At 38.8% G+C, this 13,132-nt stretch overlaps 1 protein-coding gene across 2 annotated transcripts in view; it reads right to left on the bottom strand.

The window, feature by feature from the left end:
• Positions 1-13,132, bottom strand: part of LOC106579405 (cyclin-dependent kinase 14) — a 216,499-nt gene that overhangs the window by 126,707 nt on the left and 76,660 nt on the right. For both annotated transcript variants that reach the window (XM_014159277.3, XM_014159287.3), the window contains 3 exons: positions 12,801-12,895; positions 11,684-11,763; positions 830-924 (listed from right to left, as the gene is read on the bottom strand). In XM_014159277.3, the coding sequence (XP_014014752.1) occupies positions 830-924; positions 11,684-11,763; positions 12,801-12,895 (270 nt within the window). The remainder of the gene's footprint in view (positions 1-829; positions 925-11,683; positions 11,764-12,800; positions 12,896-13,132) is intronic.

Raw genomic sequence — 13,132 nt, 5'->3', positions numbered from 1 at the left:
GTGTGTGTGTGTGTGTGTGTGTGTGTGTGTGTGTGTGTGTGTGTGTGTGTGTGTGTGTGTGTGTGTGTCTGTGTGTGTACATGTGCATGTGTCTGCGTACGTGTGTGTGTGTATGCACGTCTGTGGGTGTGTGTGTGTGTATCTGCGTGTACATGTGCATGTGTCTGCGTACATGTGTGTGTGTGTGTGTGTGTGTGTGTGTATGCACGTGTGTGGGTGTGTGTGCGTGCATCCGTGTGTACATGCATGTGTATGTGTGCTATGGAAACCTACAGAAACAGCAACCCTCAATTAAAATGTTCCCCCATGATGCCAGGGCTGGGTTCAAAGCTGGGCATGAGGCTGCCATGCCACTCGTGGTTAGGCCACCATTCTATGGCTCTCAGATCACTGTTTCTGTTCAAAGCCTGGAGGAAAATATCCCAGGCTTGGGTTCTGTTTTTAACAGGCAAGACTAAACATTACTAAACGTTCAACCATCTTATAAACAAACAAATAATATGTGTGTAAAACTAGCCAGAGCTCATGTCTCTTCGAACTGGGATTAAATAAGTAAATGTTAATAACTGAAGAGTGAGAGGTCAAATGAATCAAACCATAAAACAAGTTAGTCATTCTATTTCTACAATGAAATTGTGGCTTTTTGAATTTCATCTTAAAATACATTTTACACAAATCAAATATCTCTACTGCTGACTCACATATCCAGTTGGCACTGTAACACTCACCACATACTCATAAACCTGTACTGAGCTAGCCCTGTAACCTGATGTACTACAGTACCCATGATGCTCTGTGCAACATATCCAGATGGCTCTCTGACACTCACCACATACTCAAAGACCAGCGTCAGGGTTTCCTTGGTGTGGATGATGTCATGGAGCAGCACGATGTTGGAGTGCTTCAGACCTTTCAGAAGAGATGCTAGGAAAACACAAGATACAGTATTATTATCATGATGAAGCAGTTACATGAAAAAACTACCATCAGTATTAACATTTATTTACAATATGATAAAGAAAATAATAGAATAGAATATAGCCTAACATAATAGAATAGAATAGAATATAGCCTAATATAATATAATAGCATATAGCCTAATAGAATAGAATAGAATATAGGCCATTATAATAGAATAGAATATAGCCTAATACAATAGAATAGAATATAGCCTAATAGAATAGAACACAGCCTAATATAATAGGATAGAATATAGCCTAACATAATAGAATAGAATATAGCCTAACATAATAGAACAGAATATAGCCTAACATAATAGAATAGAATATAGCCTAATATAATATAATAGCATAGAGCCTAATAGAATAGAATAGAATATAGGCTAATATAATAGAATAGAATATAGCCTAATAGAATAGAATATAACCTAATAGAATAGAATAGAATATAGCCTAACATAATAGAATAGAATATAGCCTAACATAATAGAATAGAAAATAGCCTAACATAACAAAATAGAATAGAATATAGCCTAATATAATAGCATATAGCCTAATAGAATAGAATAGAATATAGGCTATTATAATAGAATAGAATATAGCCTAATATAATAGAACAGAGCCTAATAGAACAGAATAGAATATAGGCTAATAGAATATAAAAGAATATAGCCTAATAGAATATAATACAGCCTAATAGAATAGAATAGAATATAGCCTAATAGAATAGAATATAATATAGCCTAATATAATAGAATATAGCCTAGCATAATAGACTAGAATATAGCCTAATAGAATAGAATATAGCCTAATAGAATATAATAGAATATAGCCTAGCATAATAGAATTGGATATAACCTAATAGAATAGAATATAGCCTAATGTAATAGAATAGAATATAACCTAATAGAATAGAATATAGCCTAATATAATAGAATAGAATATAGCCTAGCATAATATAACATAGCCTAATAGAATATAATAGAATATAGTCTAGCATAATAGAATATAACCTAATATAAAATAATATAATATAGCCTAATATAATAGAATAGAATATAGCCTAATATAATAGAATATAGCCTAATATAATAGAATAGAATATAGCCTAACATAATAGAATAGAATATAGCCAAACATAATAGAATAGAATATAGCCTAGCATAATAGAATAGAATATAGCCTAATAGAATATAATAGAATATAGCTGTTATGGCTGTTCATAGGATCGTACCAAAATGCAGCGTGTTCGTAGTTCCACATATTTTATTTACCGTGAAACAAATGCAAACACTAAATACTTGAATACACAAAACAACAAACCGTGACGCAGAGAGAAAACACACTACTCAAATAACAACTTACTATGGTCAGGATGTGACAGTACCCCCCACCCCAAAGGTGCGGACTCCGACCGCACCTACACAAAACAACAAAAAACAAACAACAAACCCCAAAGGCCGCCGCTGAAGGCTCCGGGCTGCAGACCGCCGCTGAAGGCTCCGGGCTGCAGACCGCCGCTGGAGGCTCCGGACTGGGGAGCGTCGCTGGAGGCTCCGGACTCGGAGGTGTCGCTGGAGGCTCCGGACTCAGAGGTGTCGCTGGAGGCTCCGGACTCGGAGGTGTCGCTGGAGGCTCCGGACTGGGAGGTGTCGCTGGAGGCTCCGGACTGGGGGGTGTCGCTGGAGGCTCCGGACTGGGGGGTGTCGCTGGAGGCTCCGGACTGGGAGTCGTCGCTGGAGGCTCCGGACTAGGGAGCGTCGCTGGAGGCTCCGGACTAGGGAGCATCGCTGGAGGCTCCGGACTAGGGAGCGCCGCTGGAGGCTCCGGACTGGGCGGCGTCGCTGGAGGCTCCGGACTGGGAGGCGTCGCTGGAGGCTCCGGACTGGGAGGTGTCGCTGGAGGCTCCGGACTGATGAGCGTCGCTGGAGGCTCCGGACTGAGGAGCGTCACTGGAGGCTCCGGACTAAGGAGCGTCACTGGAGGTTTCGGGCCGAGATCCGTCTCAATAGGTTCCGGACTGTAGGCCGTCTCAGTAGGTTCCGGACAGTAGACCGTCTCAGTAGGTTCCGGACAGTAGGCTGTCTCAGTAGGTTCCGGACTGTAGGCCGTCTCAGTAGGTTCCGGACTGTAGGCCATCTCAGTAGGTTTCAGACTGAAAAACGTCGCCGGAAGCTCTGGACTGGGAACTGTCGCCGGAAGCTCTGGACGGGGAACTGTCGCCGGAAGCTCTGGACGGGGAATGTGCACTGGAATCCTGATGCGTGGTACTGGCATGGGTGGCGCCAGACTGGTAATCCCCACCTCAGGACGAGTGCAAGGAGCAGGAACAGGACACTCTGGACTGGGCATGCGCACTGGAGGTCTGATGGGTGGGACTGGCCTAGGTGGCACCAGACTGGTAACACGCACCTCAGGGCGAGTGCGGGGAGCAGGCACAGGACACTCCGGACGGAGCGTGCGCACTGGAGGTCTGATGCGTGAAACTGGCCTAGGTGGCGCCAGACTGGTAACACGCACCTCAGGGCGAGTGCGGGAAGGAGGCACATGACGTACCGGACTATGGAGGCGAACTGGAGACCAGGCATGCTGAGCAGGCCTACTCCTTCCTGGCTGAATGACCATCTTCACCCTACACCGGTGAGGAGCTTGCACCGACCACACCGGGCTGTGAGTGCGTATGGGCGATATAGTGCGCATCACACCATAACCCATTGCTCGTTCATCCACTCTCTCCTCAGCACGCCCGCTCCGCAGTGCTCTCGATGCAAGTACCTCTCTCCGGAATCTTGCGTCGAGCTCCGCGCTTGACTCCTTGACTGGCTCCGGTTCACTCCACGGCTCTCTCCGATAAGCACGGGAAGTTAGATCAGGTCTCCCCCCTGACATCGCCAAACTCCCCGTGTGCCCCCCGCCAAAAGTCTTTTGGGGCTGCCTCTCAGCCTTGCCTCTCGGTGCATATAGAGCCTCGTAGTATTGTCGCTCCCTTTTTGCTGCTTCGATTTCCTCCCTCGGGCGACGATACTCCCCAGCCTGCCTCCAGGGTCCTTTACCATCCAAAATCTCCTCCCAAGTCCATTCCTCCAGATACTCCTTACCACGCTGCTTGGTCCTTTTTTGGTGGGTGATTCTGTCACGGCTGTTCAAAGGATCGGACCAAAATGCAGCGTGTTCGTAGTTCCACATATTTTATTTACCGTGAAACAAAATGCAAACACTAAATACTTGAATACACAAACCGTGACGCAGAGAGAAAACACACTACTCAACAATGAATCACCCACAAAAACAGGTGGGACAAACATCAACTTAAATATGACCTCCAATTAGAGACAACGACAACCGGCTGACTCTAATTGGAGATCATTCCAAACAAAACCAACATAGAAATACCAAACTAGAAACTGAACATAGAAATACAAAACATAGACAAACACCCCCTGTCACGCCCTGACCTACTCTACCACAGAAAATAACAACTTATTATGGTCAGGACGTGACAACAGCCTAACATAATATAATATAGCCTAATATAATAGAATAGAATATCGCCTAATATAATATAATATAATATAGCCTAATATAATAGAATAGAATAGAATATAGCCTAATATAATAGAATAGAATATAGCCTAAAATAATAGAATAGAATATAGCCTAATATAATAGAATAGAATATAGCCTAATATAATAGAATATAGCCTAATATAATAGAATAGAATATAGCCTAATATAATAGAATAGAATATAGCCTAACATAATATAATAGAATATAGCCTAGCATAATAGAATATAGCATAATATAATAGAATAGAATATAGCCTAATAGAATAGAATATAGCCTAATAGAATATAATATAATATAGCCTAACATAATAGAATAGAGCCTAACATAATAGAATAGAATATAGCATAATAGAATAGAATATAGCCTAATATAATAGAATATAGCCTAATAGAATAGAATAGAATAGAACTACTATGATTATTATTATTTGACAACGCTGGTCATTTATGAACATTTCAACATCTAGGCCATGTGCTGTTATAATCTCCACCCGGCACAGCCAGAAGAGGACTGGCCACCCCTCATAGCCTGGTTCCTCTCTAGGTTTCTTCCTAGGTTTTGGCCTTTCTAGGGAGTTTTTCCTAGCCACTGTGCTTCTACACCTGCATTGCTTGCTGTTTGGGGTTTTAGGCTGGGTTTCTGTACAGCACTTTGAGATATCAGCTGATGTAAGAAGGGCTATATAAATACATTTGATTTGATTTGAATAGAATATAGCCTAATATAATAGAACAGAATATAGCCTAATATAATAGAATAGAATATAGCCTAATATAATAGAATATAGCCTAATATAATAGAATATAGCCTAACATAATAGAATAGAATATAGCCTAATAAAACAGGATAGAATATAGCCTAATAGAATAGAATATAGCACAATATAATAGTATATAACCTAATAGAATAGAATATAGCCTAATAGAATAGAATAGAATATAGCCTAACATAATAGAATAGAATATAGCCTAATATAATATAATATAGCCTAACATAATATAATAGAATAGAATATAGCCTAATATAATAGAATAGAATACAGTCTAATATAATAGAATAGAATATAGCTAATATAATAGAATAGAATATAGCCTAATATAATAGAATACAATATAGCCTAATATAATAGAATAGAATATAGCCTAACATAATAGAATAGAATATAGCCTAATAAAACCGGATAGAATATAGCCTAATAGAATAGAATATAGCACAATATAATAGTATATAACCTAATAGAATAGAATATAGCCTAATAGAATAGAATATAGCCTAACATAATAGAATAGAATATAGCCTAATATAATAGAATAGAATATAGCCTAACATAATAGAATAGAATATAGCCTAATATAATAGAATAGAATACAGTCTAATATAATAGAATAGACTATAGCTAATATAATAGAATATAGCCTAATATAATAGAATAGAATATAGCCTAATATAATAGAATAGAATATAGCCTAACATAATAGAATAGAATATAGCCTAACATAATAGAATAGAATATAGCCTAACATAATAGAATATAGCATAATATAATAGAATAGAATATAGCCTAATAGAATAGAATATAGCCTAATATAATAGAATAGAATATAGCCTAATATAATAGAATAGAATATAGCCTAACATAATATAATAGAATATAGCCTAATATAATAGAATAGAATATAGCCTAATATAATAGAATATAGCCTAATATAATAGAATAGAATATAGCCTAATATAATAGAATAGAATATAGCCTAACATAATATAATAGAATATAGCCTAGCATAATAGAATATAGCATAATATAATAGAATAGAATATAGCCTAATAGAATAGAATATAGCCTAATAGAATATAATATAATATAGCCTAACATAATAGAATAGAGCCTAACATAATAGAATAGAATATAGCATAATATAATAGAATATAGCCTATTATAATAGAATATAGCCTAATAGAATAGAATAGAATAGAACTACTATGATTATTATTATTTGACAACGCTGGTCATTTATGAACATTTCAACATCTAGGCCATGTGCTGTTATAATCTCCACCCGGCACAGCCAGAAGAGGACTGGCCACCCCTCATAGCCTGGTTCCTCTCTAGGTTTCTTCCTAGGTTTTGGCCTTTCTAGGGAGTTTTTCCTAGCCACTGTGCTTCTACACCTGCATTGCTTGCTGTTTGGGGTTTTAGGCTGGGTTTCTGTACAGCACTTTGAGATATCAGCTGATGTAAGAAGGGCTATATAAATACATTTGATTTGATTTGAATAGAATATAGCCTAATATAATAGAACAGAATATAGCCTAATATAATAGAATAGAATATAGCCTAATATAATAGAATATAGCCTAATATAATAGAATATAGCCTAACATAATAGAATAGAATATAGCCTAATAAAACAGGATAGAATATAGCCTAATAGAATAGAATATAGCACAATATAATAGTATATAACCTAATAGAATAGAATATAGCCTAATAGAATAGAATAGAATATAGCCTAACATAATAGAATAGAATATAGCCTAATATAATATAATATAGCCTAACATAATATAATAGAATAGAATATAGCCTAATATAATATAATAGAATACAGTCTAATATAATAGAATAGAATATAGCTAATATAATAGAATAGAATATAGCCTAATATAATAGAATACAATATAGCCTAATATAATAGAATAGAATATAGCCTAACATAATAGAATAGAATATAGCCTAATAAAACAGGATAGAATATAGCCTAATAGAATAGAATATAGCACAATATAATAGTATATAACCTAATAGAATAGAATATAGCCTAATAGAATAGAATAGAATATAGCCTAACATAATAGAATAGAATATAGCCTAATAGAATATAATAGAATATAGCCTAACATAATAGAATAGAATATAGCCTAATATAATAGAATAGAATACAGTCTAATATAATAGAATAGACTATAGCTAATATAATAGAATATAGCCTAATATAATAGAATAGAATATAGCCTAATATAATAGAATAGAATATAGCCTAACATAATAGAATAGAATATAGCCTAACATAATAGAATAGAATATAGCCTAACATAATAGAATATAGCATAATATAATAGAATAGAATATAGCCTAATAGAATAGAATATAGCCTAATAGAATATAATAGAATATAGCCGAACATAATAGAATATAGCCTAATATAATAGAATATAGCATAATAGAATAGAATAGAATATAGCCTAATAGAATAGAATATAGCCTAGTAGAATATACCCTAATAGAATAGAATAGAATATAGGCCAATGGAATAGAATAGAATATAGCCTAATATAATATAATATAGTATAATATAATATAACCTAATATAATAGAATAGAATATAGCCTAATAGAATAGAATATAGCCTAACATAATAGAATAGAATATAGCCTAATATAATAGAATAGAATATAGCCTAAAATAATATAATAGAATATAGCCTAATATAATAGAATAGTGGATGGTAATAGAAAGAATAGAATAGAACAGAAAGGATTCAAAAATAATAGAATGGAATGGAATGGAATAGAAAATAAAATACAATTACAGAACAGTTACTAGCAAAAACACTTAAATTACATATATGGCAATCATAGATCTCACTGCTTTAAAATGGAGTCAATGTAGTTATGGTGAAATAGTTATATACAGTGAGGGAAAAAAGTATTTGATCCCCTGCTGATTTTATCAGTCTATAGAAATTATCAGTCTATAATTTTAATGGTAGGTTTATTTGAACAGTAAGAGACAGAATAACAACAAAAAAATCCTGAAAAACGCATGTCAGAAATGATATAAATTGATTTGCATTTTAATGAGGGAAATAAGTATTTGACCCCCTCTCAATCAGAAAGATTTCTGGCTCCCAGGTGTCTTTTACACAGGTAACGAGCTGAGATTAGGAGCACACTCTTAAAGGGAGTGCTCCTAATCTAATTTTGTCACCTGTATAAAAGACACCTGTCCACAGAAGCAATCAATCAATCAGATTCCAAACTCTCCACCATGGCCAAGACCAAAGAGCTCTCCAAAGATGTCAGGGACAAGATTGTAGACCTACACAAGGCTGGAATGGGCTACAAGACCATCGCCAAGCAGCTTGGAAGGTGACAACAGTTGGTGTGATTATTCGCAAATGGAAGAAACACAAAAGAACTGTCAATCTCCCTCGGCCTGGGGCTCCATGCAAGATCTCACCACGTGGAGTTGCAATGATCATGAGAATGGTGAGGAATCAGCCCAGAACTGCACAGGAGGATCTTGTCAATGATCTCAAGGCAGCTGGGACCATAGTCACCAAGAAAACAATTGGTAACACACTACGCCATGAAGGACTGAAATCCTGCAGCGCCCGCAAGGTCCCCCTGCTCAAGAAAGCACATATACATGCGCGTCTGAAGTTTGGGTGGGTGAAAGTGTTGTGGTCAGATAAGACCAAAATGGAGCTCTTTGGCATGAACTCAACTCGCTGTGTTTGGAGGAGGAGGAATACTGCCTATGACCCCAAGAACACCATCCCCACCGTCAAACATGGAGGTGGAAACATTATGCTTTGGGGGTGTTTTTCTGCTAAGGGGACAGGACAACTTCACCGCATCAAAGGGACGATAGACGGGGCCATGTACCGTCAAATCTTGGGTGAGAACCTCCTTCCCTCAGCCAAGGCATTGAAAATGGGTCGTGGATGGGTATTCCAGCATGACAATGACCCAAAACACATGGCCAAGGCAACAAAGGAGTGGCTCAAGAAGAAGCACATTAAGGTCCTGGAGTGGCCTAGCCAGTCTCCAGACCTTAATCCCATAGAACATCTGTGGAGGGAGCTGAAGGTTTGAGTTGCCAAACATCAGCCTCGAAACCTTAATGACTTGAAGAAGATCTGCAAAGAGGAGTGGGACAAAATCCCTCCTGAGATGTGTGCAAACCTGGTGGGCAACTACAAGAAACGTCTGACCTCTGTGATCGCCAACAAGATTTTTGCCACCAAGTACTAAGTCATGTTTTGCAGAGGGGTCAAATACTTATTTCCCTCATTAAAATGCAAATCAATTTATAACGTTTTTGACATGCGTTTTTCTGGATTTTTTGTTGTTGTTATTCTGTCTCTCACTGTTCAAATAAACCTACCACTAAAATTATAGTCTGATCATTTCTTTGTCAGTGGGCAAACGTACAAAATCAGCAGGGGATCAAATACTTTTTTCCCTCACTGTAACTGGTTTCAGTTTGCCACCAACTTTTTGAGAGTAGAAACTTTGAGAGAGAGAGTAAAGAGAGAGAGAGTAAAGAGAGAGAGAGTGAGAGAGAGAAAGAGAGAGAGAGAGAGAGAGAGAGAGAGAGAGAGAGAGAGAGAGAGAGAGAGAGAGAGAGAGAGTAGAGAGACAGAAAGCCAAAGCCTTGGGGAGGGACCATCACTCCCATTATTTGGGATGCAAAGCTCTGTGTCTATTGTGTCAGCTTGCGGGCCGGGCGTGAACAGAGCAATTAGTGGCAATAGTCAGCGTCGCTCTAAACCCTCGCTGGAGGAGCCGCGCTGCGCTGTTTCAACTGGTGGCTACGGAGGGAGAGAACACTTCACACAACGCCTTTTCATGTGTTTGAAAGATGTGATCTGAGGCACTTCGGCTCCACCTCTCCCTCCACCCATTACTGAGGAGACACAATCACCACAGCTGGGCCAAACAAACAGTTGTCAGAAATCTTATCTCGTTAAGAGCTAAACAACACAGGGAATGGTTTCATTTAGAACAGAGAGCGGGAGCGGCATATTAAGTGTGTTTTTATTATGAGAAACCTAAATGGGATTTTCAGACTGTTGCGAATGTGATTAATTTAGCAAACAGCAATTCTGTTTCAAGGGCACAGCGAGAGAGAAAACCAACGGCATCCTGATTTGCAGAGCACACAGCACAGAGCCATTGTGCATTAACACCTAAAGCACTGAAACCCCTAAAGATCAAAGGCAATGCTCCTCTCACGCATATCTGTCCTAGTGGTACAGACACGAGCTACCTCAAATGCTGCTGCACCAATTTAGGTAAAGATCTATATGGTCTATACAACAGTCCCTCCCTCCCTCCCTCCCTCCTGACACACAGAGACTGACTGTGTTGGTAATGTTATTGTGTGTGCCCATGCACACACACACGCACGCCTAGATACATGCACGGATGCGCACATGCATGCACTCATGCACTCATACACAAACACACACCTGGGTCCTCTCTCAGGGGTGCAGGTATTGCTTTCAACACCGCCCTGTAATTCTGTCCACGTTTCCACTCTGGAAGCATCTCGGCTCAGTAATCGCTGAATTAGTTAAATTTCAAAGTGCTTTTCTGATCTGCTCACCGGGGGAGAGAGGGATGGGGGAGGAAGGGAGGGAGGGAGGCCGGGGTGGGGATGAGGAGGAGGGAAGAGGGGCTGGTGCATAGCTCTCAGCTCAGTTCATCAGCCCAGGATCCCACAGATCAAACAGCCAAAATCGTTTTCTCATCTAAATAAAGAAAGGCTCCAGCCCAGCCAGGCCCGGCTCTGCCTGTGGAGGTGAGTCTGCCACATATTTCTCACACCCACCCTCACATTCAGAAACCTCCAAGCCTTCTAGCCACTCAGCTCCAGTTAGCCAGAACACCAAAGACTGCTAGCCGGCCTTCACACAACTTGACCTGCTGTGACACACGGCCAGGGACCAGGAGAAAGCACCCCATGACAAGAACATCCCTCTGAAGTGATTTAGCCCAGTGCCATGACGGAACGCTATGCAGACGAATAAGGTAGACATGGCCCATGGGATGGGTTTTTGGTTTTCTTAAGGCTGAAACTCAGCCAGATCCTTATCTAACTAACTCCAGAGGCAGTTTATAATTGGGCTGTGCTGGTAAAGGCTTCAGATTTGGCTTTTCTAGATGAGACAATTTTTGTTAGCGACGTCTCTCTGACAACCCTCTGACCATTACACAAACAGAAGTCCACTTAACCCAAGTACCTAGAATAACAACACATAACCTTATCTTCAAACTCTTAAAGTCCAGTTAAAGTGAACTCTACAGTATTTAGACTTTACAGGAGCCTAATCCTAATGTAACCCTTCTAGGTGTGACAGAGACCGACCTTCTCTGATGGCGGTGAACGGTGTCCCCTCCTCCTCCTGCAGACGAATCACTTTCAGGGCTACCAGCTTGCCGTTCACCCTGGCAACAAGAAGATAAGGCACCCCAACACGTTACACTTCATCCCATGAAAAAAGGACTCAATAATGAGGCAGGCAGTGAATGGAGAGAATGGTAGATTTCTGTAAGTCAATGAAATGCAATTTAGGAGCACTGGACTGAGACTTAGTAGAAGACCAGAAGATTAAATAAAATGAACCTCACCAATCAAATCCATTGTAGTGAAGAAAAACACATACTAAGTAACTTCATTACAGTGAGAAATTACCTCAATACATTTCAATCCATTTACGGCTATGACATTTTCATTTGCTACATTTTAATTGTCAGAACCTTGGAAATTTTACCGCTATGCACGAACAGGAAAAAAGGAAAATAACAAAATAATAACCTTAAACAATCGTTAAACAATTCCATTCCAAAGTGATTTAATAAAACAAATTGTATTTCATGGTTGGGAAGTGCAGATCTTTTATTAGTGTAATATGGAAAATAAATGAATATGGAATATGGACAGTAATTGTTATTACCCTTAACCACTTTACTGCTTCATAATTCCAAGCAGTTATGTGCATTTCAATTGGTCATATACAGTTATCTAGGAAATATGGAAAATGCAGTGCAGTCAAAAACATGATTTTCCTGTGTTATATATATATATTTCCACACTTTAAGGTTGGAATAATACTGTGAAATTGTGAAAATTATTATAATGCCCTTTCAGTGTAAGATCTGTTTGAAAAGACCACCAGAAATGTCAGTCTATTTTGGTGGGATGGAGTTTTGGCCTGCCTGGTGACATCATCAAACGGTAAATTAGTTAATAAACCAATAAGAAAGAGAGTTCCAAACATTTCCCTTCCCCACTCAGACCACTCCCAGACAGTTCTAGCAAAATTCTTGCTTGAGAAATGGCGCTTTGCTAAGAAGCATTTTTTTTAAACCATTTTAACTGAAAACAATCACACTAAGGAATTTAATTGTTACCCATAAAGTATTTGATATTGAGATAAAAACGCTGCATTGGACCTTTATATTAATATTGTTTAGGCACTCACTTGCTTTTCCCTTTGTATACTGTAGCGTATGAGCCTTCTCCCAGTTTCTCAAGCTTCTCATAGGAATCAGCCTTCCCAAACTTGGGGCTTGTGGGCTGAAACAGAGAGAGAGAACATAATTCAGGAAAAGAGACACCGATTACAGTAGAGAGGACTCAGTTTGGGTGTATTAACCTCTCTCACCAGTGAGAGAGCAGCCATAGGGACAATCTTATATCTGTGTAGATTATGGAAGAGCCACAGCACTTGGGAGCTTGGTTGATGTAACAGCATTGTTACCAAACAATAATGTTAACCCTAAGAAAGCTACTATACGTGCTATTTCACAAGGA

The sequence above is a fragment of the Salmo salar genome, chromosome 02 (assembly GCF_965601325.2).
Source record: "Salmo salar chromosome 02, fSalSal1, whole genome shotgun sequence".
Lineage (NCBI taxonomy): Eukaryota > Metazoa > Chordata > Actinopteri > Salmoniformes > Salmonidae > Salmo > Salmo salar.
This window is presented reverse-complemented; position numbering and strand designations above follow the sequence as displayed.